Source organism: Colossoma macropomum, unplaced genomic scaffold (assembly GCF_904425465.1).
Source record: "Colossoma macropomum unplaced genomic scaffold, Colossoma_macropomum, whole genome shotgun sequence".
NCBI classification, from domain to species: Eukaryota; Metazoa; Chordata; class Actinopteri; order Characiformes; family Serrasalmidae; genus Colossoma; species Colossoma macropomum.
In genome coordinates this window covers 36,568,252-36,591,570 of record NW_023494784.1, presented here as the reverse complement: position 1 = coordinate 36,591,570, position 23,319 = coordinate 36,568,252, and the positions used below count along the sequence as shown (strand labels likewise).

Below are 23,319 nucleotides of genomic sequence, written 5' to 3'. Positions count from 1 at the left end.
AGTGCCGGGCTGGTCTGGACAGGTGTTCCTCCAGGTCACGTCAGAGGGGTGAGAGCCCTGACCATCTCCCAGGTGATGGCTTGGTGACCTCTTGTATACAGGCAGGTGCTCCGGTGTACCATGTACCTGCACACAACGCAACACAAGACGGAACATACAAAATGACGGCACAAGGCACCTGAATGGAGTATTAGGAACAGGGGCCGTAACAGTCGACATAATTAAAACCCATGTGACCCATGCAGATCCCGTCAATCAGGTGTGGCCCTAATTCTCCCAACACAATAGACCCACACTGAGACATCTGATACGAAACGCTTAAGAGAAAAGTCATGTGGTTCAGAGTTCTCAGATGACAAAAAACAGAGATGCCATATATAATTGGTAGGAAACTCAGCATTTACTATAGGTTTCCTTGTATAGACTAGAGGAAATGTATGGAACATAATGACATTTTTCTGTTATCCAGCCACATTTCTGCAGATCTGTATTAGGGCATTAGTTGTGGCACAATCAGTTACTTTCAGTCATTTTTAAGCATGAGTGATGATCATTGCTGTAATTTGTGTTCTATATGTGATGGCATCTATTTCATAATTAGATTTTGTGCAGGAATGTTAAGTAGATTGAGAGATGAAGCGCAGGACATTTGTGTGTTTAACCTAAGTGATTCTTTATTTGAAGGAAATTAGATTCAACATAGAGTCTTGTAATTGCTGTGCTTGTTTGTGTGTGAGTATGTGCATAGAAGAGAAAGATCTCCGGCAGGAAAATTTTCTGCAAAAGGAATAGTTCCTTGTAAAGTGTCTCTCAACGTTAGACTTTTTTTGAGGCTGAAGTCGCTCCTCGTTCTCCAGCTTCTTGTTCGAATTTTCCCATTTTACCCTAAATGGTGCCTGAGGTGGAAGAATGTAACTGCTGCACTATTTAAGGTGGAACAGGAAAAATCAAATAAGAAGCTGGCGAATGAGAAGCTGACTACAGCTTTGTGACTTTTTAGTGTTTGACAGTTTCTCGTTGCAGATTAAACGTATCAGGAAACCAACTGAAGTGATTATAAACCCAAATAAGTCCATTCATCTCCAAATTATCCATGTTCATCTAAAATCTCTCCCTTTGCTGTTTCATTAGCTACTAGCTAGGCGAGACTGTTTTCTGCGTTGCTATGGTGACCAGCCATCTAAGCGCCAATCTGCAAGGTCAAAGGGTGAATTACCAGCTATACATTTGAACGCCAATGTTCAACACCATTTGTTGTTAAAACTGTGCTGAACGATCAGCAGAGCTTTATTTTACTGCAGAGGTGGATTATTTTACTTTTACCTAAAATCTAATTCTGCTGTGGAGCCGCAACAGGACAGTAAAAGAGCCTCATGTTGAGCAACCCTGTCTGTGGCTCCCGGGGAGCACTTCAGTCATGTCCTGTCAGCTGAAGGGATCAAACTGGGGACGTTCCAAGCACAAGGCTGGTACCCTAAACTAAGTTCTAACATAAGTTCTAAATGAATCAAGTGATACACTGGGGACATTAACTTTACAGCGTAGCATGAAAAACAGCCTTTGTGGCATGAAGTAGTTACATGTTCTCCCAGTTAGGAATCATTATCACATTAAAACAGGAACTAAGGATTATTAAGCTTCATTCAGAGTGTAGTCATTGGACTTTTACTGCTGCGTGAGCACCGTTTAAACACCAGTGTGCTTTTCTCTCCGGGAGCAGATGGAATGTTCTTTGTCTGATTAATTAGGTGTGAATGAAAGGTTTTCTAAAGGGCAAATTAACAGCTTTATAATGTTTCTTTGGTTAAGCCTGAACAAAGGCAAACTGCCCAGTGTAATTGCCTGTCTCAATTAAACTCAGAACCACGTCATCCTCTAAACTAATTAGGGTTGAAATAATAAAAACAGTCTCTCTCTCTCTCTCTCTCTCTCTCTCTCTCTCTCTCTCTCTCTCTCTCTCTCTCTCTCTCCTCCTCTCTCTCTCTCTCTCACCCTCTCCCTCCCTCCCTCACAAACACGCGTCACCGTTTCCTGCGCGAGTGCTGAAATAGATTGACACCTGATGTTATAATTGAACAGCACTTACTGCTGAATGTTCCAGTAACGTTTCTGGCTTTTAAGCCTGCAAACAAAAGAACCCCTGTTAGCCCCTATTTTCAAGACTTTTATGCTGTTATGTGCTATTTTGACTTAATGATAATCATTAAAGGTCCAGAGAAATGGACAGAGGAACATTTTGTTATGATTCCATTAGAGAGAGCAGAGCGAAAGAAATGTACAGTTTCAGATTACAATGAAATTTCAGATTTCCTGAGCTGAAAATAGACTTGTTGTATTGTGTTAGTCTTCGCAGAACACAGTGGCCTTTTTTTAATTCTGTCGGTCAAGATGGACCATTCTAACCATTTAATCGCTTCAGATTGAGCCGTGTAGTGCACAGCTGAAATCTGTCTTCACCATTTGTTCGCTCAGCCGTACTCGGGGAAGCAAAATTCTCAGAAGATTGTAAATTATGCGACTCAACATTGGGCTTAAAATCATTCTCAACTCAAGCACCGTGTGTTAGTTGCCCGAGCTCGTGTTTGGTGTTTTGGGGGCTGGTTTGTAATACGAGTCTGTTTAATGATAAAACCATCTTGGCCTTTTTCCTCGGGCACAGATTAAACTTTATTTTGGGATACATTACACAGTTGGATTGCCTCAGTTTGTGCCTGTTTCTGCTCAAAACTGAGAAAACAAAGGAGTTTATGGAGAAGTAACGTGAGAAGCAGACTGTTCAGGTAGTATTTGGCTGATGTGAACTTTGTTTACTGCTTAGACTGTTTGTAATCAGGCAAAGCAATCATAAAAATGTTATTCACATTTTCAGTATTATATCCCTTAACCATATTAACCCTATTTAACCCTGGGTTATGGAGGGGAGGAGGGGGGGGCAATATGACAAAAATATAACATTACAATGCTTCAGGATATTTTTATAGTACACAATATTCATGATTCTGAGGTTTGTTAAGTTGGAACAGCCAAAAAAGAAGCAGTAATACTATCAAAACTTATAAATACAATGATGTTCATTCATTGTTTCACATACTGCAGTGCACTAAATCCATGTAATCAGGACTAATGATGCTGTCTTTTAATGAAACACACAGTTTAGTACTGACTAGGGCTGGGTTGATACGCAATTTTTAAAACTTCAGTTGTAAATCATCACAGAACAATGCAGTAAACTGTAAATGGTTTAAGTGAGCATGAAGTTGAGTATGTAATTTTACAGGTGCTCAATATGAACCTCCTCCAGCTGTACAGACAACATCAACGCCATAGTCAAATTCATCCCATACTCAATTGAGTATGTCGGTGTCGCTGCACTCACGGCTCTTTCAGTGCGATTTCGGAGATCATCCAGTGTTGTGGAACCAACGCCGAACGCTCTGAGCTGTTGGAGGTTCATTGCTGACGACAGTTAGAAACTCTATGACCTCCTCTTTCTATTGGTATGTGATTGGTTCCTAAGTGCCTCACGGTTGTAAAATTATGGTGCTTTGAAATCGGATGAATCTTTTTGAATCACCCTGTATCTTGGATGACAAAGCCAGACAAAGACCTTTTCACATCAAGTTCCAGTTTTACAGCTCAAAGTAAAACAAAAGGTGAATTTTAAAAACTTGCAGCCGTCTTTCATGTCAAAGCTAATAGCTGCTCTTGTTCACTTCTTTTAATGCTCAGAGCTCTGAGCTGAAGTAGAGCCCCAGGCTCTTCCACTTACATACACACACTCACACAGCCTGCCTGCAGAGCTCCAGCTGTGAAACTTTTTCGGCAGTGTTTGTGGCTTTGGGTCTGCGTCTCTGAAAAATGTTAACTTTAACGCTGTCAGTCCTCGATGAATGCATTTTTTCATTCGTAAAAACTGACTTGATGTAAAAAAAAGAATTATATTCACACTAAAATAACATTACCATTGAAGCGTACTGTCTCTGATGGTGTTTTTACTGTGTAGCTGCGTGATCACTCACTCACAGGACAACTCACTGCCGCACATGTAAGACCAGAACTGGAGTTTCGGATCACAGATCTGAGTAAAATAGAAGGGAAATGATTAATTGACTTTTATCGATTATTGATAAATTGATCACCGCTCTAGTGCTGACGATATCCACGATATGCTCACAGTAATAATAAATACTGTCATATTTAGTGTTGTGGTACTTGAGTTTGGTCTTGTTCTTGAGACTGTAAATTAATGTAAATGTCTCTCTGGTCTCGATCTCAGGTTAAAGTGGACTCTGTGGAAATTTGTCTCGAGACGAGCCGAGTGCGATGCCTTCGTCTGAGGTAAATCATTGAATATCATTGTTTTATCATTACTGAACAAAACCTTAACCTTAAAACAGTTCTTTCTGTATCTGTTTGCTGCTGGTTGAGGATCTAATTGATCTAACTGATGAAGGCTTAACTGGGTATTATTTGTCTGTTGATGTTCAATGGCTCCAAAATTCAAACATCCCCTGAGGGCAGATCAATCAATGTCATTATAACTGTTTTCATTCACTAATAAAAATGTATGTATGCTGTTTGCTTTACATTATGTGGTACTTTAAAAAGTTTAAAGAGGTTCTCCACACATATATTTTCTGTTAAAATGGTTCTTTAAAGACCCTAAAAGATTCTTTAGGGAACCAGAAGTGATTCTTCTACCACCTTTTATATAAGTTTATATGGTCTCTCAGAGTTTAAAGGGTTAATGCGGTACCACATTATACTGATGCTGTTATTAGTGACTGTGTTGATTTACTCAAAGCATTTCTAAGCATTAGTCAATGAGTCAAGACAACTATGTGCATCATATCCATAACTATATATCATCGCTGTCAGGATGAAACCTTGTATCTCAAAAAAGTAACTTTACAGGAGAAGAAAAAAAACCTTCTTAACTCGGTGTACGTTAAAGTAACAAGACTTAATTCCAAGTTATTTTGGACCATTTCTGTTAATCTGTTCATTGTGGAATTTTTTGAAAAGCTGGTCATTTGAAATTATATAAAACTATAAACAATGACATGGTTTTGTTTCGTCAGTGATGATATACTGTATGTCAATACTGTCAAGCTGTAGTGTTTCCAAAATTTGGACATTAATCTAGAACGATCTTCGCCTATAATGAGGGTAGTTTAGCATAAAGGTGAACTAAAGTCCGGCGTTGTCATGCATCGCACTTATGTAATCTGAAAGCAGGCAAATCAGCCAAGATTAGTACTGTTGTGAAACTAGCAGTGTTACTCTCATTTAGACAAACCGAGGCCAAGCAGAGATTATATAAAGAGATAAGAAAAATAAATACTGAGGCAGACTGGAAATAAGTACTCGAATTTTAATTACCTGCAAACATATTTCTCAGGTACGTGACTGAATTGACTAAAAGTCTGACTCAGCAAGGACACAGCAGGTTACACCACTCTCACCTGTGTGCACTCATTCACACGATCATTGCTCCAGAACTCTGGACACTTCACCGTGAGCTCACTGCTGTGGACTGAATCCAGATAATCAGTGCCCACCTCGTGCTGCACTTCGACCCCGCTCTCTCAGCTTGCTCTCGCTTTTCCCCTAATACAGAGCTTAAAAAGGGTTATTTACCTTTCCTCTGAATAATGCATGAATAATAATAATTATTATAATAATTATTATAATTATTATTATTATTATCATTATTATTATTATATAAAAATGCTATATTCATAATAATACAGCAATAAAAAAATAATAATAGCATTAATAATAATATTAATAGTAACAGTAATAATAATAATAATCATCATCCTCATCATCATCATTATTATTATTATTATTATTATTATTTATTAATTGAGTTGAGGCTGTTATGACAAGCAAGTGTCTGTAAACTTTTGGACATGTAATAAACAATGTTACAGTGAACTTTAGAATTCATTCTTAAAGATGAAGGCAAGAAAAAGTTTATGGGAAAAATAATTGTTCATAATTTGCTTATGTGTTTGCTAAGTGTGCTAATAATTCTGTATTTTTAATGTTTTAAGGCCTAAGCCCGGAAATGGCTTGCTTTACATATTGTGTTATTTATACTATAATGTGTTATAATGCGTTATATAATGTATAACATATTGTGTTAATATAACATAACTAACTCGTGTTATTTAATTATTGATACAGCACACCATCTATTTGAAGTATTTTATATCATCTGATTCGGCACAAACTCAGCTTTCCATGTATAACAGTTATTAAACACATATCAAATATTTAAAAACAAAAATAGTATGTATAATGTATGTACTGTGGGGCTGAAAGATTAATCATTTTTATATCAAAGTTGCAGTTTGAAAGAGTCCAGTTTTCAAATAGTAAGGACTGCCATTTTAATTCTAGCCAACCTAATCAACAACATTGATTGAAGTTTTAAATAACTTGGAGCTTGTAAACTGCTTGAAAGTGCCTGAAAGCCTCAACCCAGAAATAGGGGATATGCTGCTCTTCTTACCCAACATAACTGGCCTGGAGTTTACTTTTTAGAAAATGATCAGAATTTACCGATATCTTCCCTAAATCTTTCAGCCCTAATGTAAAGGCAGACAAAAATGATCTTTTTTTTTGCTGAAAATAAAACCCAACAAAACTTATAAGTTACTTAAAGTCTCTACTGTATATATTTACAAATCTGTGACTATTTTTCTCAGCACCTTAAAAAAAAAACATTTGTTGGTTTTCAGCCCTCATCTTGAAGAAAGTCTTGCTTTTTGAAAGCTGAAGTCAGATGTTGATGATAGGATTGAAGTTGTGCTGGAACATGCTATCACAATGTGGGCAGTCATGGTCTGAAATGCAGTGTGGAAGGATTTCTAAAGCTAAATATTTGATTTGAATACACTAGGTGGTGTATTTTGTCCTCAGATTGGCTAGCAAGCGATGACAACAGCAACAGCGGTCCTGTGAATCCTGTAGAAATGAATCGAATGAACAGGCAATGTAGACGACTCAACAGTTGTAGCTTAGATCAGGCCTGAGATTCTACAGGAAAATACAACACACAGTACCACATTTGACATACTGTCAGAATGTCCTGCTTTACAGGCTTCTCTAGCTTCAGGTGGAATTAGATTTTTTTTTGGTACTTGAAATGCTTGTAAAATTTAAACACAATGTGTGTTCGGGTGTTATGAATGGGTCACTGGCATGACGTGTGTCCTTGTAGGGTTAATTTACAGAGGAATCATAGGAATGAAGTAGAAGGAACAATAGTCAGAAGAAGGGGTGGGAATCTCTAGGCACTTCACGATTCGATTAGATTACAATTCAGAGGCTGCGATGCGATTAGAAAACGATTATCGATGCATCTTGAAGCATCTTTTTTCTATACAGCATTTCTATTTTCTCACAGTGTGAGGACTTGGTACTTTTAAAGCAAAGTATTTGTAATGATCCATAATGCATTTACATCCAATATCTTTTATTAATAAAACAAATGGAAGTGATGTGGCAAGTGAACTAGAAGTCTCTCATTCACTGCTTTTGTTTAGAGCACATGAGATGCTGCTGCCACTCATCTGTGATAAAATGCGCAGTTACAGTTACGTAAGATCCAGTGGTGATGGATGTCCACGCAGCGCGTTACAGCTGTCTTACCCATTTTCTTCAGTGATTCTATAACTTCGGTTCTGGTCTCGTTGTAGAGATTGGGGGATCGCTGTGTCAGTAAAATATCTGTGTGCAACACAGCGCAAAAGCCCTGGTTCTTAATGACTGAGAACTGGCTCGCTAGTAGCTCGTGAAAAGACAAAGAGAGAGATTTAAGACGATCATTTGGAGATGAATGGACTTGTTCGCATTTATAAGCTCCGCAGTTGGTTTCCTGGTACGTTAAATCTGCAACGAGAGACTGTCAAACATTAAAAAGTTGCGAAGATGAAGTCGGCTTCTCTTTTGAATTTTCCGGTCCACCTTAAATGGTGCCACATTTACATTCTGCGCCTCAGTCAGAATTTAAGGTTGAATGGAAGAATTCAAACAAGAAGCTGGCGAATAAGAAGCGTCTTCAGCCTCGTAAAACAGTGAAATATCGAGAGACGTTTTGCAAAAACTATTCAACTTTTGAGGAAAAGTGTCCTGGCGGAGATGGGAGGAAAGCTTAAAGAGGAGTAAGTCCGCGTTTTTATTTATATTTTTAGCCTATACTAGGACATCAGCACATACTGAGACATACTGGACATAGAGCTGGGCAATATGGCCAAAAGTGTTATCATGATAAACAAAATTCATATCGTTTGATATCAGTACATATCTTGATAAATGTCAAATCATTATTTCTTTCAAGTTTGAAGGCTGATTTTTGCTCCTGAGTGGTTAATTGTTGTTTTAAACTATCGACAAACACTCGGCAAACAGTGGAACATTTCACAAATCTGTCATGGGACAGTGGGAGAAAGAGTCTGGTCAGCTGTTTTTACCAGCTGGAAAAGCACGGCCGCAGTTTTTGTAATAGTCATGATTTAAGAAAGAAAACAGATTATTTTAGCTGTCTGGTGTCGAGTGCTCGGCTAACCCGTTACAAATGCTAAACAAGTGGCCAACAACAGTGCTAAACTGTTTGGTTTCTCAACAACGTCAACTTAGTACAAACAGCACACATTAGCTGGCTCGGTAGGTCAGTGATGGATCACACCACCTTGGCGCTCCTACCACAGCCATGTCAGAGTATATCACAGTATTCAAACACCAGCTAGCAGACGACTGGGTTTCTGTATAGTAATTTGAGAGGTGAACTGCAATATATCAACACCAGACAAACAGAGTCCTCTTTTTAGGTATGTTCAAACTAAAAGCGGTGCTTTTGTCTTGTTTGATCTACAGTATCATCAATCCGCCTTTCAGCCGTTGCTAAAGTATACTTGGCGACCCTTTTTTTACTCGTAGCCCCCTCCCTCTCTAATCACGTTGAAAAACTCAGAAGTGCGCCCTCTCCTGGCGACAGCAGAGTGATGTCGCTTTCCTTGCAGTAGAAAACGCCACCAAGGCTTTCGCTAGAAGGTGGAAGTGTGAGAATGGTGTAGTATATCAGACATTTATCAAACCTTTCTTATCGCTCTATGGAGGAAAAGCTATATCGCGATAATTATCATTATCGTTTTATCACCCAGCCCTAACTGGACATAAAATGTTGTGGCTCCCAAGGTGGTTTGATTTTTGTTGAAAGTATAAAATGGCTCTTCTGAACATTTGTGTTGTGACTCCTGACCTAACCTGGTTTTAATGCAGAGGGAGCTGGTCGGATTTCTCACTCATCCAGTGGTGTTTTTGTTATGTGCCGCCACAGACTGTCCGGGCGCTGCACTTCCCCACTTCCATGTTCCGCCTTCGCGTTCCGTCAACATTACGTTATAAATTAAATGTTTAGAAAATCAATTTTTGACATTTGTGAATCGATTCAGAATCGTTCACGTCAGCATCGCGATGCATCTAAGAAACGAGTTTCCCCCCTACCCTTGTCAGAAGGGTATGTGTGACGTAAGTGAGGTGTGATGATGGAGAGCTCTGAGTGGGTGGTGTTGCGATTGCTTTGAAATGGAATCACTATTTCTACACCCTGTAACTCATATTTTACAGCCCTGGTAGAACCATTTATAGCATTGTTGTTCAACGCTAGTCCCTGATGAAATGTTATTAGCTGTGATTACTCACCATATCAAATTAAACCAGTTTCTTTTTAGTCTTTGTTTGGAATTAATCGTGGCCTTAACATTTTTACATAACAAATAGATTCCATTATTTATTCCTCTGTGAGGTGACAGCACACGTCATGATGATTAAGTCTGTTTTTATTTGTACATGTGAATTTATTTTTCCCATATCATGATTGAAGCCACAATCCTTGTGCCTTTATGAAGCTTTTTATCCGTTCTTCAGCTCCTGTCTCCAGATATTTGTAGACACCACCTCATCTAATGTTTCTTCGAAGATCAAGGGTGTTAATAGGGAGTTTGTCTCCCTTTTACTGCAGTAACAGCCTTTATTCTTCTGGAAGGCTGTTCACAAGATGTTCGAACATTGCTGTGAGGATTTTATTGCATTCAGCACTAAGAGCATTAGTGAGGTCAGGTACTGATGTTGGATGATCAGTTCTGGATCACTTTAACTCATCCCAAAGGTTTTGGATGGAGCTCCATCACTTCAGAGAACACAGTTCCACTGCTGCACAGCCCAATGCTGGGGGGGGCTTTATACTCTCTACCCGACACTTGGCACTGGGCATGGTGGCCTTAGGCTAATGTGCGGCTGCTCCAGAGCGTCCCACTCCAGTGAGTACACCTAGCTCTCTTAGGAGGGCTGGTTTGAAACATCTGGACATATAGTCCATTTCAATTATTTTAATATGTGCAATACATGCTGAAATAGCATTAATATTAACATTTAAGGATGTACAAAGGTTTGCTGTGCTTGAATGCCAGCATTCAGAATCCTCTGAAGTGAAGCCTGACTATTAGGATTGTGCTGATAGCCAATTAGCGTTAAAACAGTCTGGTGGTGGACTTGAGAGGCAATGATAGGAGTTAGTGGTCCCAGGTGGCTACCATGGTAACGTGGGATTCTAATCCAGCTTGGCCATACAGTTTACGTGCATTGTGTGTCACACTCTGCTCATTGCAGGGAAGGCCTTCCACTGGAGTGCTTTGAGAGAAAATGAAAGGAACCCTCTTACTGAGCCCCCCCGCAGGGTATGGCTACCAGGCTGTTCTACTGTCTGTTCTAACGTTCTGTCTCTGTATCAGCTGTAAGAAAATATTTTTTTCTTTCATGCTCTGTCCAGTTACAGGCTTTAATAAGCAAATTTGCACTAATTATTTATTCATACTATCGATAGAGTGTGTGAACTTGAATTTGAATTTGAGGCTTTTTAATTGCCTTTATTTAGACATTGTTGAGGCAATAAGACTAATTTAGTGTGTTTTATTGGTTTTTAATGAGAAGTGTTGGTGCTGTAAGCTTCAGTATAAGCTGTTAGCAAAGTATCTATAGCTCCATGTTTGTGATTATACTAGGGATGCGTCAGTATAGAATGCCTGGGCCAACAATAATAACTGAGAACTCACTGTTATTTATCAGATGCTCTTATCTAGGGCGACTTACAATGTTAGTTGCACTATCAAAACAGGTATTGCATAATTCAGTGGTTGAGATACAAACTCAGAGTCATTCAGGGTGGTTTGATGTGAAATTGTTCATTGTAGAGAAACTTATTGACTCAGAATTCGACAGTGGTCATGATGGGAACCAGGGGTCACAATGTCTACAGTGCAAATTTAGCCATACTATTTACTGTCCAAAATGACCAATGATACTACATGTGACTTCTAAATTTTGTATGCAGTGTTGATAATGGTAAAATAGAGGTCAATCTGAAAAGTAAGGTTTTGTGTTGGGACTGTTTTTCATTGTAACATTCTGCATGTACCTCTCCACCATGAATATATTTAAAAGAATGTGTTAGGCCAAAACTCATCTAACGTCTTAATGATGGTGCAGAAATTTAGAAAAATTAGTGGAATCGCCTTTAACTAGACACATTTTTGTGATCAGATAACAATATGGAACAAAATGTGTTCAAATAATTGACAAATCCTTCTTAGGACTGGGAATATAGGGTGAGAGTGAGTGGAAGAGAATGGAAATAACCACCACTAATGACTTACACGTACATCAGTTAAATGTAGTCAAATAGGTTGCTAAATTATCGATTGTAAATCAGCTGTATTTCCAATATGGAAACCATATGGTTTCATTTTCCCTTTTATCGATGTGTAACACACCGGCTGCTAATTCATCGCACACCCCTAAATTATATATCCCGAAGATACATCCATTTTGATATAGAATGAAAAGAGTAAGAGCAACGTCACACATCACTCATTCTAAAGTCAACTACAGGAATTCAGCACTTCAGTCTCGTCTACTCGATTAGCAAAATAACATAGAGCATATTGAAAATGTGGAAAGTAGAGGTTAAAAAGGCAGAGGGCTTAGGGGGAGTCTTTTTGGGTGTGTGACATGGGAGCAGTTGATGATTTTTACTTTTATTTCTGTTGCCTTTTTTCCCTTTAATTATTGTTTTTGTGTTTATTATTATTTATTATTTATTTATTATTCTTGTTTTGTACATTATTTTACTATGTTCTTTCTGCTTTTATGTTCTTATGTTTTTTTTGTCTGCTTTTTGTCTTCAAACTGAAGAAAATAGCAAATTTTCAGCAAGAAAATTCAGCAAGAATGACATTGTCTGTCTGTCTGTCTGTCTGTCTGTCTGTCTGTCTGTCTCTCTCTCTCTCTCTTTCTCTTTCTCTTTCTCTTTCTCTCTCTCTGTCCCACTCTCTCTCCCTCTCTCTCCCCCTCTCTCTGTCTCAGTGTTTGCCAGGGTTCAGTATGAGTAGGGAGAGTGAGGCGCGGTCACCACTGGATGACTCAGAAGTGGAGGAGGTCTTCAGGGAGGACCTGGACGAGGATGACGAGCCAAAATTGTGTCAAGTGTGTGGAGACAAAGCTACAGGATACCACTTTAATGCCATGACCTGTGAGGGCTGCAAAGGCTTCTTCAGGTGTGTACACCTGCGTGCGCACACACACACACACACACACACACACACACACACACAGATTTGTTTTTACACAATGTCAGAGTGAACACTGTGTCCTGTATTATAAAATATATAAGTACTTATGTAATAGGTAGGTCAAAGTTAACATGCTAATACTGTGCTGTAGGAGCGGGAAGAGTCGGGACCATTGGCTGTACATACTGTATGGTATGTGATATCTGACTCATCAAGCTAAAACAATATGTACTGCTTTTTAAACTGAAACAGACTTTCTTTATGGCTGAATTTGAGCAAATAAGACAACTGCGATTAATCTTTATTAGCTACACAAAGTGGTACGATTAATTGTGATTGATTCTTTTAGTGTTATTGTTTACGGTATGTATTATATTATTCACACACACATATATGAAGAGTTTCGTTTTAAATGCTGTATATCAGTTTGTAGCAGTTCTATTTAGAACACCTTTTTGAAAAGAGGAACAGCTGATGTATAACGGAAAACACATTTATTGTTTCTCTACTGAAGGTCATGTTAGTCATAGTAAAGCATTAGTATTTGTTGTGGGTATAAAGTTCACTCCCAACAACGTATACCATGAAAAGAAGGAAATTCTCCAAAGTGGTCTATAATGCGTTCAGGAACAAAACCCTTCACATTATTATTATTTTCATTATTTTAATACATCTATGAATGAGTCTAAAAGTAATAATGATATGCCCCCTTTGTACTGTATGCATGTAAGAACCTATATGTAATAATATGCCCTCATTTGTATTATGCATATGTGAGGAAAAATAATGTAATAATAATATAAACAGTAACAACATGCCCCATATGTGTTTATCTACCATAATTTTGTCTGTTTTTTCCTAAATGTGATAATATATGAAAACAAACACGCACACACACACACGCACATTCAACCTCACATTGAGAATGTGCTACTTTGAGTGTAGATAAGCGGCTTTCCTGACAGTCGTGCTACTTCTCACTCTGATTATCAAGAAAGTGTATTCAAACCTGCCTCTAGTGTATTGAGTACTCATTCAGGAATATGTACGTACTATATGTGTGTGTGACTCACGTCTTGGAATGTCCTTGGAGATGCTGTGCGTCTGAATCTCCTTGGTTTGGTCTCCTAGAGACGTTCGATCATCACATGACTTTCTTTTGTTTGGAGGCTCTGAAAGCCTGGTTTGAGCTGAGTGTATGAGGAGGCCTCAGGCTGTGTGTGTTCTCTGGAGTGATGGAGCTCCAGAGGGCGGGATAAGCCTTCAGTGATTTCTGTGATCCAGATCTAATCATCCAACATCAGTACTTGACTCACTAATGCTCTTGTTATGCGGACACAGCAGTGTTCCAACATCTAGTGTAAAGACATCTCGGAAGAGTTGAGGCTGTTACTGAAAAAAAAGGGAACTCCCTGTTAATACTCTTCATTTCAGAAGAAACGCTGGGTGAGCAGGTGTCTGCAAACTTTTGGACACACAGTGTATATTTATATTGGTTGTGCTGTATTGGTTCTACAATGTAGGAATCCCAGCCCTTTAATAAAAGTCTTCTCTTTTTAGGGACCTAAAAGTATAGTGTAAATAATCTTAAATAATATATAACAATAATAATAATAATGTTTAGTGCTTTGGTTACAGTACATTGTTTCATCTGAAAGATGCATTTGGTTGGATCTTTATTAGCATTGTTTGATTTCACGTCAGATATGTTGGGGTACAACAACATAAACACAACAACGAAAACAAGATCGCTGTTTAAGTATGCGAAAGATTGAATTAACATACTAATTAACAGAGGTGGGGGCAAGTCACTAAGTCGCAAGTCTCAAGTCTTGACACTCAAGTCCCGAGTCAAGTCCCAAGTCAAAATAGTCGAGTCTCAATTCAAGTCCCGAGTCAGTGAAGGCGAGTCTCAACTTGAGGCCCAAGTCATTAGTCCTAATGTTTGTGTCCTAAACTAGTCAGTCTGTGTTCTTCGGCTTATTTAAGACCACAACACTGAATGATGGTGACAGTACTGTAGTCTTTTAATGAAAGCATGTTAGTAGTGTATGGCTGTATATTAGTTTTTCATAATTTATTTATTTTTTTTACCCTTCCAACTGAAATACAAAATCCATGGTACACGGATAACCATGACACATATGAAGTTATTCACAAAGACTAGTGCACTAAACATGAAAATAATTTTTGAAAGTACTATTGAACTTTTAGAAAAAAAAACCTTTATATTTGAAGAGAAGATAAGATATAGAAGATATTTTTGATGATTTTTGGGAACGTTGAGCATACATGATTAAAATGAAAAACTAGTCCAGCACTAAAACTGACTCAGCCAACTAAAAACAACTGCTTTGACCTGCAGAAGCTGTTAAAATCGCTCAAATAGAGTGAGCTGTGTTTCTTTTGTTTTGCTACCATGAGGAAAATGGTCGTTTCACCTGGTAAGTTTCTTCAATAAGAGTTTAAGAGGTGAACTGGGCTTATTGATGTTGCTTCGCTTGTTCCCAGCTTATGGAGGCAAACTTTAGCTCTAACGCTTTATTCATCTTCCGAAATAAAATAAGCTGAGCATAAGCACAGTGACAGAGATCTGACAGCGTTGCTTTTGATTCAATTTACGGCACGAAACAAATTCAGTTACATAAAAAGCAATCAAACTGTGTAGAGTCCCGTCTGCAGTCAGACACCTGTCCACGTTTCTTCCACTTTGAGTCTTGAGTCTTCCCGAGTCAGAGTCCGAGTCACTGGTGTTCAAGTCAAAGTTGAGTCACAGATATTTCTCGGTTTTCTTGAATCGAGTTTAAAGTCATCAAATTCGTGACTCGAGTCACATGACTTGGGACTCGAGTCCACACCTCTGCTAATTAACATACTAAAATGTGGTGTGTGTAAACGTTATGGCACATTTTATATATTTATATTTTTCCTATATGTTAAACTCAGCAAATGAATAGAGATTATGCATAAAAATGTATGTCCACATTTAGGTTTGTTACCTGTAGATGATTATTTTCATATAGAAAATCAACAAAAAGTGCAATCTGACTGGAGATGGTCAACCTTTTACATATGACTTGTGTTGTCTACCCTGTGTAACATTTCACATTTTGATACTGACGAAGTTACTGAGTATCATTTTGAACCTCAGACTGACAAACAGTGTCCTCTGGACTTTCAGCCTTATCAGACCCACATTTGCCATGGTAGCAGGTGCAAAGATATTTCATTTGTCTGGTTCATTAATGACGGGCATTACAATCTGACTTCACTTCCGTCCACCGTGGTCTCTGGAGAATGAAATGATTGCAGTGCACCACTTCAGCCCACATGAAATTGCTTTAATCTAATTGTAGTTCTGTAAGGGGGATTTCTGTGAAAACACTGTATGTGGGTTTCTCACTGTTCTCAAGATTGCCAGAACATGGAAATACAGCTTTTAAACTAATGATTGAACGTTTCTCAGCAGGCCTTTAGCCTCCCTGCTCTGTGGTTTCATCTCTCCAGTATATGGAAAATACAAAAAAAAGTAAAAAAAAAAAAAAAAAAACAGTGTTCATCATTTATGTTTGACACTTGAAGGAAACACACAGTCCCAAAGACTCCATCAGCCAGAATTGCCTTATTTATCTAATAATGTGTCTTCATGCATAAGAAGGAACAAATGCATTTAACTCCTGGGCCTGTTTGACCCTGTGAATTTAATCAAAGTGCTTTTCAAAAGTCATTCAACAACAGGTCACTCGTAAATGGATGTTATCAGAGCCATTACTTGCTGTGCAGTATGCAGTACTGTGCAAAGGTCAGAAACCCCTTCATTTAGTTGTAGTTAAAATGACCATTTAGGCCATTAGATATCACGTAATCCACCTGCATAAGGAAGGAAAAAGTCAATGGAAAAAAAAACTGGAGTTCTGAAAATCATTAAAAGCTACAGGGAAAATGTCCCTATTAAGAAGACCTGGTAGACCACCAAAACCGTCCCCGTCAGATAATACAGCACTTTCGTCTATGAGAGAGAGGAGAAAATTAAGTTCCACTATTTTTATTGTACTCTATTGGTAATGTATGTTATTTATATAGCCTGTATTGTAGTTTAAAGAATCTATTTCCACCTCTGCTCCTCTTGAGTGTTACGTGAACTACTTTATAAATGAGGAGTATATTATATGTCCTTGCCCTGTTGTGACTGAGGTGTCATAGGAAGGATCCTCCGTGCAGACGGAGCTGATGGGCTGCTGATTGTTTGTGTTCATAAATTGCTTTTTTGGCTCTTTTGAGGAGAAGAACATGAGAACTTGAGTGAAACTGCACACCAGCCTGTTGTCCTCATGACCTTTTCACAGCTTTATCCACGTGTTGTGGATAGTTTTAGTCCAGCACAGAAACCACTGACTAAATTGGTCTGGTCACAAAACCTAGACTCGAGCACACTGGGCTTTACTATACCTTACTGTCTTTGATCTGTCTATCTATCTATCTATCTGTCTGTCTGTCTGTCTGTCTGTCTGTCTATCTGTCTATCTATCTGTCTATCTGTCTATCTATCTATCTGTCTATCTATCTATCTGTCTGTCTGTCTGTCTGTCTGTATGTCTATCTGTCTGTCTGTCTATCTGTCTATCTATCTATCTGTCTATCTGTCTATCTGTCTATCAGTCTATCTATCTATCTGTCTGTCTGTCTGTCTGTCTGTATGTCTATATATCTATCTATCTATCTATCTATTTATCTATCTATCTATCTATCTATCAGTCTATCTATCTATCTATCTATCTATCTATCTATCTATCTGTTTTTCTGTCTTTCTTGTTTGTTCTGTTTTGCTTTTTTCTTTCTTTCTTTCCTTCTTTCTTTCTTTCTTTCTTTCTTTCTGTCTTTCTTTCTGTCTGTCTTTCTGTCTTCCGACATACTGATCAAGTTTGTTTTCTTTCTCTGTCTGCCTTTCTTCCTGCTTATTGTGCAATCCTGATTGACCTCACTATCTCCTGTGAGGAATCATGTTGTACCAGTATGTGTGACGTTGTATTTGTTATCTCAGAGGCTGTGTGCATGGGTGTTTACACACACAGACACACACACATACTCACGCACACACAGAGCTGTGGAAAAGCTTTAAGCTACAGTCACACTGGACATTTGTAGTTGATGTTGTAAACAATATCCCTTATGTTGATGCAGTCAACAAACTCACTAACTTGCTAACCGCGAACAGTAATGACACAAAAATGAACATCATATACTACTGTAGATAATGTGGCAGTGGGGTGACGTGTGTGGAGCCACAGTTAGCTAATGAACTAATATAGCAGTTAGCAAGTTGGCTAAATAGCCTACTATAAACGGTAAAACACAAAAGGGAACATTATTGTATCAGATGACTGTGTACTCACCACAGCACAATGCTGCACACTGATCCATAGCAAAAACCTGTACATAACAGATATGGTTGGTGACAGTAGGGTGGCTTGTGTGCAGCTTCAGTTAAGCATAGAGATAACATCACTGTTAGCAGACTGGCTAACTTGTCTACCACAAACAGCAAAACAACAAAGGATATATTGCAGCTGACTGTGTATCATACAGTCTGTCTTTCATGTGTTTATTTATAGGCAGTCAGGAAGAAGGTTTGTACTTTGTTTATTTTGTAGTCTGGTTAAATTAGCGTTCCCCCCCATTTTGGAGGTTCCTCTGCGAAAGACAAGGTTCTATGATGTGAAAACGCTCTTTGTGTTAAAATCCACCGAAATGAATGTAATTTCTCTCCTGAAAATTTGCTGGCAAACTCTAGTGTGTCTGGGCCTTTAGGAACATGAAAAATCTGTATTTAAAAAGCTATTTAAATGAGCCACAAGCATTTATTTTATCAGAACAAATATTACACTAATGTCCTTTTGGCAGCTTAGTATTATTCGTTGTTATCATCCAGTTTCTGATTTGGCTCAAATTAAATCAAGTGTGCTGGCTTGAATTTGAACAAATCAGTGTGCTGGCTGGGGGCGTTGGAGAGAAGTCAAGAACCAAACCTGTGTCAAGAACCAAACCTGTGTCCTCGCTCACAAGATACTGCCTTTTTTTAAAAGACAAGTATGTACTGTATTTGTTTATTTGTGTTTATTCTAATGTTATAAGGTGTTTTTACTGGCTTACTGCTGAGATAATTAGTTTACCTTAAACACGCTGTAAACATGCACGTCCTTGTCCTTGTGTTTTCTAGAGTTTCCAGACTGTGAAGTTTACAGTCTTTGTTGGTGTTTTCTAGGCGAGCCATGAAGGGACCAGCCAAATTCCGCTGTCCGTTCCAGAACAACTGCATCATCACCAAGAGCAACCGGCGCCAATGCCAGTTCTGCCGGCTACAGAAGTGTCTCTCAATCGGCATGCTCAAGGAACGTGAGTTTGACAGCTGTCTCGGTTCTCTCTCTCACTGTGAGAGCACGCTTACCTCCCATCAGCGTGCATCCTGTTCAGCCTCTTTCCGTCTCTGAGCTTTCTCACACTACTTTCTCTCCCTTAAGAGTTTAGTACAGCTTCTTTCTCGAAGCACAGCGTCATCGCCCCCACCGGGCTGGAAGTCCTTCTGGGTGAAGACGTTTTCTTTCACATACATCCCTTCCTATATGTGCTGAAAGTGGCACTGTGCTTCTTAATTAGGCCTCTATGCCATCTCCTCTTATTTTTCACATGCATGTTGTTTCGGTGCAGTGAAATATAGTGTTGCTAAAAATTATAGTGTTAAATTAGCACATACACTGTAGATTAGCGTAACTACACAGTGGAGGCAAGTTGAACATTTCAGGTGTTAATTTGTGTTATTTTTAACTTCCGTGTTACATCTGTGTGTTGGCAAATATGTTAAAGTACCTCCTAAAGTCATCATTTAATCCATAAAAAAGTAATCTATGTTGAATAATAAATTGTTAAATATTTTTATGTATATATTTTTATGCCCAAGAAATGGGCGTAACTACTAAAAATGACACATGAGCATCACTAAACTTTAAAGAGGAATCACTAAGATATAAACAGAGACATTCAGAGTGGTTTTATGTAAAATGGTTCAATGTAAAGAAACTTGCCAAGAATTGTTTACAGTGGTAGTGACAGGAACCAGACATCTGAAGAGTTTGATGCCTCTTGAACCTCACTATTTTATATATCTAATTATTAAAAGGGTATTCCACAGAGTTTTCATAATGTCTGCATAATTCAGTGGTTGAGATGTAAACAAAGTCATTCAGAGTAGTTTGATGTGAAATGATACCATCTATACAAGCTTATAGATTCTTTACAGTGATTTCTTTACAGTGGTGGTGATAGGAACCAGGGGTCACCATGTCTACAACACTATATGCATGACTGTAAACAGCCCCTTGCATATTTAATATGCAGATTGTAAACACACCCTTGCCTCTTGGATTCCAAACCCCACCCCTTTCACTCCCCTCTACACTGTGCTTTTACCTTTGATGAATGGGGAGCACAGCTTTCTGTGTTTGACCAGACACAAACTAAACTCCCACTGTAATCTTAATAACCAGAAAATAAACTAGCGAATATTCAACTCCTCACCAGTAACTGTTAAACCATGAGCCCCTGTTGCTGAATGTCGTACAGTGCTAAAGAGAGCACAGTGGTGCTGACAGCAGAGCCAGTTATGCTAGCATTAGCTTAGCAGGCAACAACTTACCTCAACACATCACAGAAGAGGTTAGATTCTGCGTTTTTGTCACGCTAACATTTGACCTCATTCCCTCAGTTTTAAGTCTTTATCCTCTAAACATGTGAATATAACCCTGTGTTGTGGTGTCTGAGGCTGCTTTAATCTGCTAACTATGCTAACACTAGCCTCTGATGCTAATAAGGACAGTATAGTGGAGTAATAGTAACATTAGCTGAGGTAACAGCTCCACATGAAAAAAAAAAAAAACGGTTCACTGCCTCGGATTTGAGTCTTTATCCTTAAAACTTGAGTCAGTGAGGCCTCGGTGAGCAGGAATTGACCTTGCTGTGTTGTGTAAAGCTGTTTTAGCCTGCTTGCTAAACTAATGCAAGTCTCCAGTGCTAACAAGGACAGTGTAGTGGAGCAAGAGTAGCTTGGCTAATAGCGCCATGCACACAAAAGCAGGTTAGCTCTCTCAGATTTGGGTCTTTTCTCTCTGAACGTACATCAGTGAAGTTTCAGAATCAAACCTGTGCTGCTGCTGGGACAGCGCTACACCATATTTGACAGTTTATTAGATAGATGTGGAATATAATTTAAAATATCACCATCATTTATCTATTTTAGCTAACTGCTGAGTGTACAGTACAAACAGTAAGTTAGCTACGTTAGTGCTTACTCTGCAGCTATACGTTTCCTGTTGTCACATCGTAATTTTCTCATTATCAGTCTTCTCTGTGTTGGACCGTGACAGGTTCATCACACACAAAACCAAGCTGCTACGTAGTGCCCCACAAATCGCTTGTTTACTGAGAAGGTACTAAGAAAATCTGTGTTTTCAGTGGGTAGATGTGAACTTTGCACTGTGGTAACATATTTGACACAAATATCAAATATCAAGTAATCATCATCATAACAAAAATCCCAGAGGAGTGAATGGAACAGACTATACGATTGCGTGTTTCAGTGATCATGTCAGACGAGGCTGTGGAGAAGCGGAGGATGCTGATCCGGAGGAAGAGGATGGCAGAGGAGCCCGTCGTGCTGTCAGAGCAGCAAGAAGTTGTAATTCAGGAGCTGCTGGAAGCGCACAGGAAGACCTTCGACTTGACCTTCTCCGACTTCAACCAATTCCGGGTCAGTCTTTTACCCCCAGGCTATTAACCCCTTAAACTCTAGACTTGTTGCCAGTTCATGTCCTTGTCTACTGCTTCACCCAGTACTTACTATGATTTGTTCCGTACCTATAGTTAAATGTAATGCATGTAATTATTAGAGTAACTGAACTGAGTAGAGGAACTGAACTGATTTTCAAAGAATCAAGTGGCAGGTTAAAGGGGCATGAATAAATTGTGCTACATAAAGACAGCTGCTGTTAATGACTTCTTTAAGCAAGAATTCTGTTGAAGTAAGAAGGTTAATTCACTTGCAAAGCACCATTTTTTCAGTGCAAGGGTCAAACTCTTGACCTTTAGTGCAAGGGTTCGAGTCCTGGGGCACAGCACAGTTTTGTGATTTCCCTGCACAGACACGCCTGATTAAAGTGTCAGTTTAAGTAGAAGTGTGGGAAATACTGGTTGGACACGAAGTCAGTTGCACATGAATAAAATCAACATAATCGGCAAATGAGGTAAACTAAAAAACAATGATTGTATTGATGCAACTTATTAAAATCATGTGCAGCTGACATATTTGAATCATGTAAATTCAAATCCACTTTCACTGCAACAAGGAAACAACCACCCTGTGTTGTACTGTGGACAGGGATGTAGGGAGTGGGGGTGCTGAGGGGGCTGCAGTACTCGCACATTCCAGGAGCGTTTAACTTTTTAAAAGTAATTTCTAAATAATAATATAATAATGTAGGTCACAGTAAAGATCTACACCTGCTTGTTTTAGAGTAAATTTTTTTGTTTTATATGATTTTAAAATCTATAGTATCTGTGCACTGTTTAAGTTAATGCTGCAATTTCATTACCGTGAGCCGAATTGCTTTCCTCACCAACATCTAGACACTTTAGGAGCATCAAACACAAGCCAATATTGTTTTGTTTTTGTTTTTTTACTAACAATTTTATAATATCCTAAATACATAACATTTTCCTTTTTTCAGTCATTATATATCTACCATATACTATACACGATCAGGCATAACATTATGACCACCTCCTTGTTTCTACGCTCATTGTCCATTTTATCAGCTCCACTTACTACATAGGTGCACTTTGTAGTTCTACAGTTACAGACTGTAGTCCATCTGTTTCTCTGCATACTTTGTTAGCCCCCTTTTACCCTGTTCTTCAGTGGTCAGGACCCCCATGGACCCTCACAGAGCAGGTACTATTTGGGTACTGGATCATTGTCAGCCCTGCAGTAACACTGATGTGGTGGTGGTGTGTTAGTGTGTGTTGTGCTGATACGAGTGGCGTTTTTAAACACTGTGTCCACTCACTGTCCACTCTATTAGACATTCCTACCTTGTCAGTCCACCTTGTAGATGTAAAGTCAGAGACGATAGCTCATCTGCTGCTGCACAGTTTGTGTTGGTCGTCCTCTAGTCCTTCATCAGTGGTCACAGGATGCTGCCGACAGGACGCTGTTGGCCAGATATTTTTGATTGGTGATTAGAGAAAACAGAAAATTTTCAGGGATCTTGTGATGAAACATCTAAATACTGAGATATTGTGTACCTCTGTGTCATTGTTGATATTGTCAAATTTGTGTGCTACTAAAGCTGTTCTGGTGCTATTAAATTCAATTTTACTTTAAGTAGTTCTACCAACTTTTGAAAGCTGGAAAACAGCAAACTTGAACCAGTATGTCCAATGCTATACGCGATAGCTCGTTCTCTGATCCTGTTTCCTGGCCATTGATGGGGATGAAGGGAACTTGTTTACTCTAAAAAGTCTCAGAGTCAGGGCTAGCTGCTCTGCTGTGATACCTAGTCACTTTAGCTGGCCTTTTCACTGCAGAAAAAGCACGATGGAGCTCCATAGCACAGCAGCATTTATTGGTTTC

At 38.8% G+C, this 23,319-nt stretch overlaps 1 protein-coding gene across 5 annotated transcripts in view; it reads left to right on the top strand.

Annotated features, from left to right (window-relative positions):
• The window catches only part of nr1i2 (nuclear receptor subfamily 1, group I, member 2), a 43,825-nt gene that overhangs the window by 5,523 nt on the left and 14,983 nt on the right, over nt 1–23,319 (top strand). For 3 of the 5 annotated variants that reach the window (XM_036570728.1, XM_036570737.1, XM_036570747.1), the window contains exons 2-5: nt 4,277–4,338; nt 12,433–12,623; nt 18,901–19,031; nt 21,269–21,438. In XM_036570728.1, coding sequence (XP_036426621.1) covers nt 4,324–4,338; nt 12,433–12,623; nt 18,901–19,031; nt 21,269–21,438 — 507 coding nt within the window. In that variant the 5' untranslated portion in view covers nt 4,277–4,323. Of the gene's footprint in view, nt 1–4,276; nt 4,339–12,432; nt 12,624–12,665; nt 12,831–18,900; nt 19,032–21,268; nt 21,439–23,319 lie in introns of those variants that run through there. The other 2 variants (XM_036570757.1, XM_036570767.1) reach the window with 2 other exon arrangements.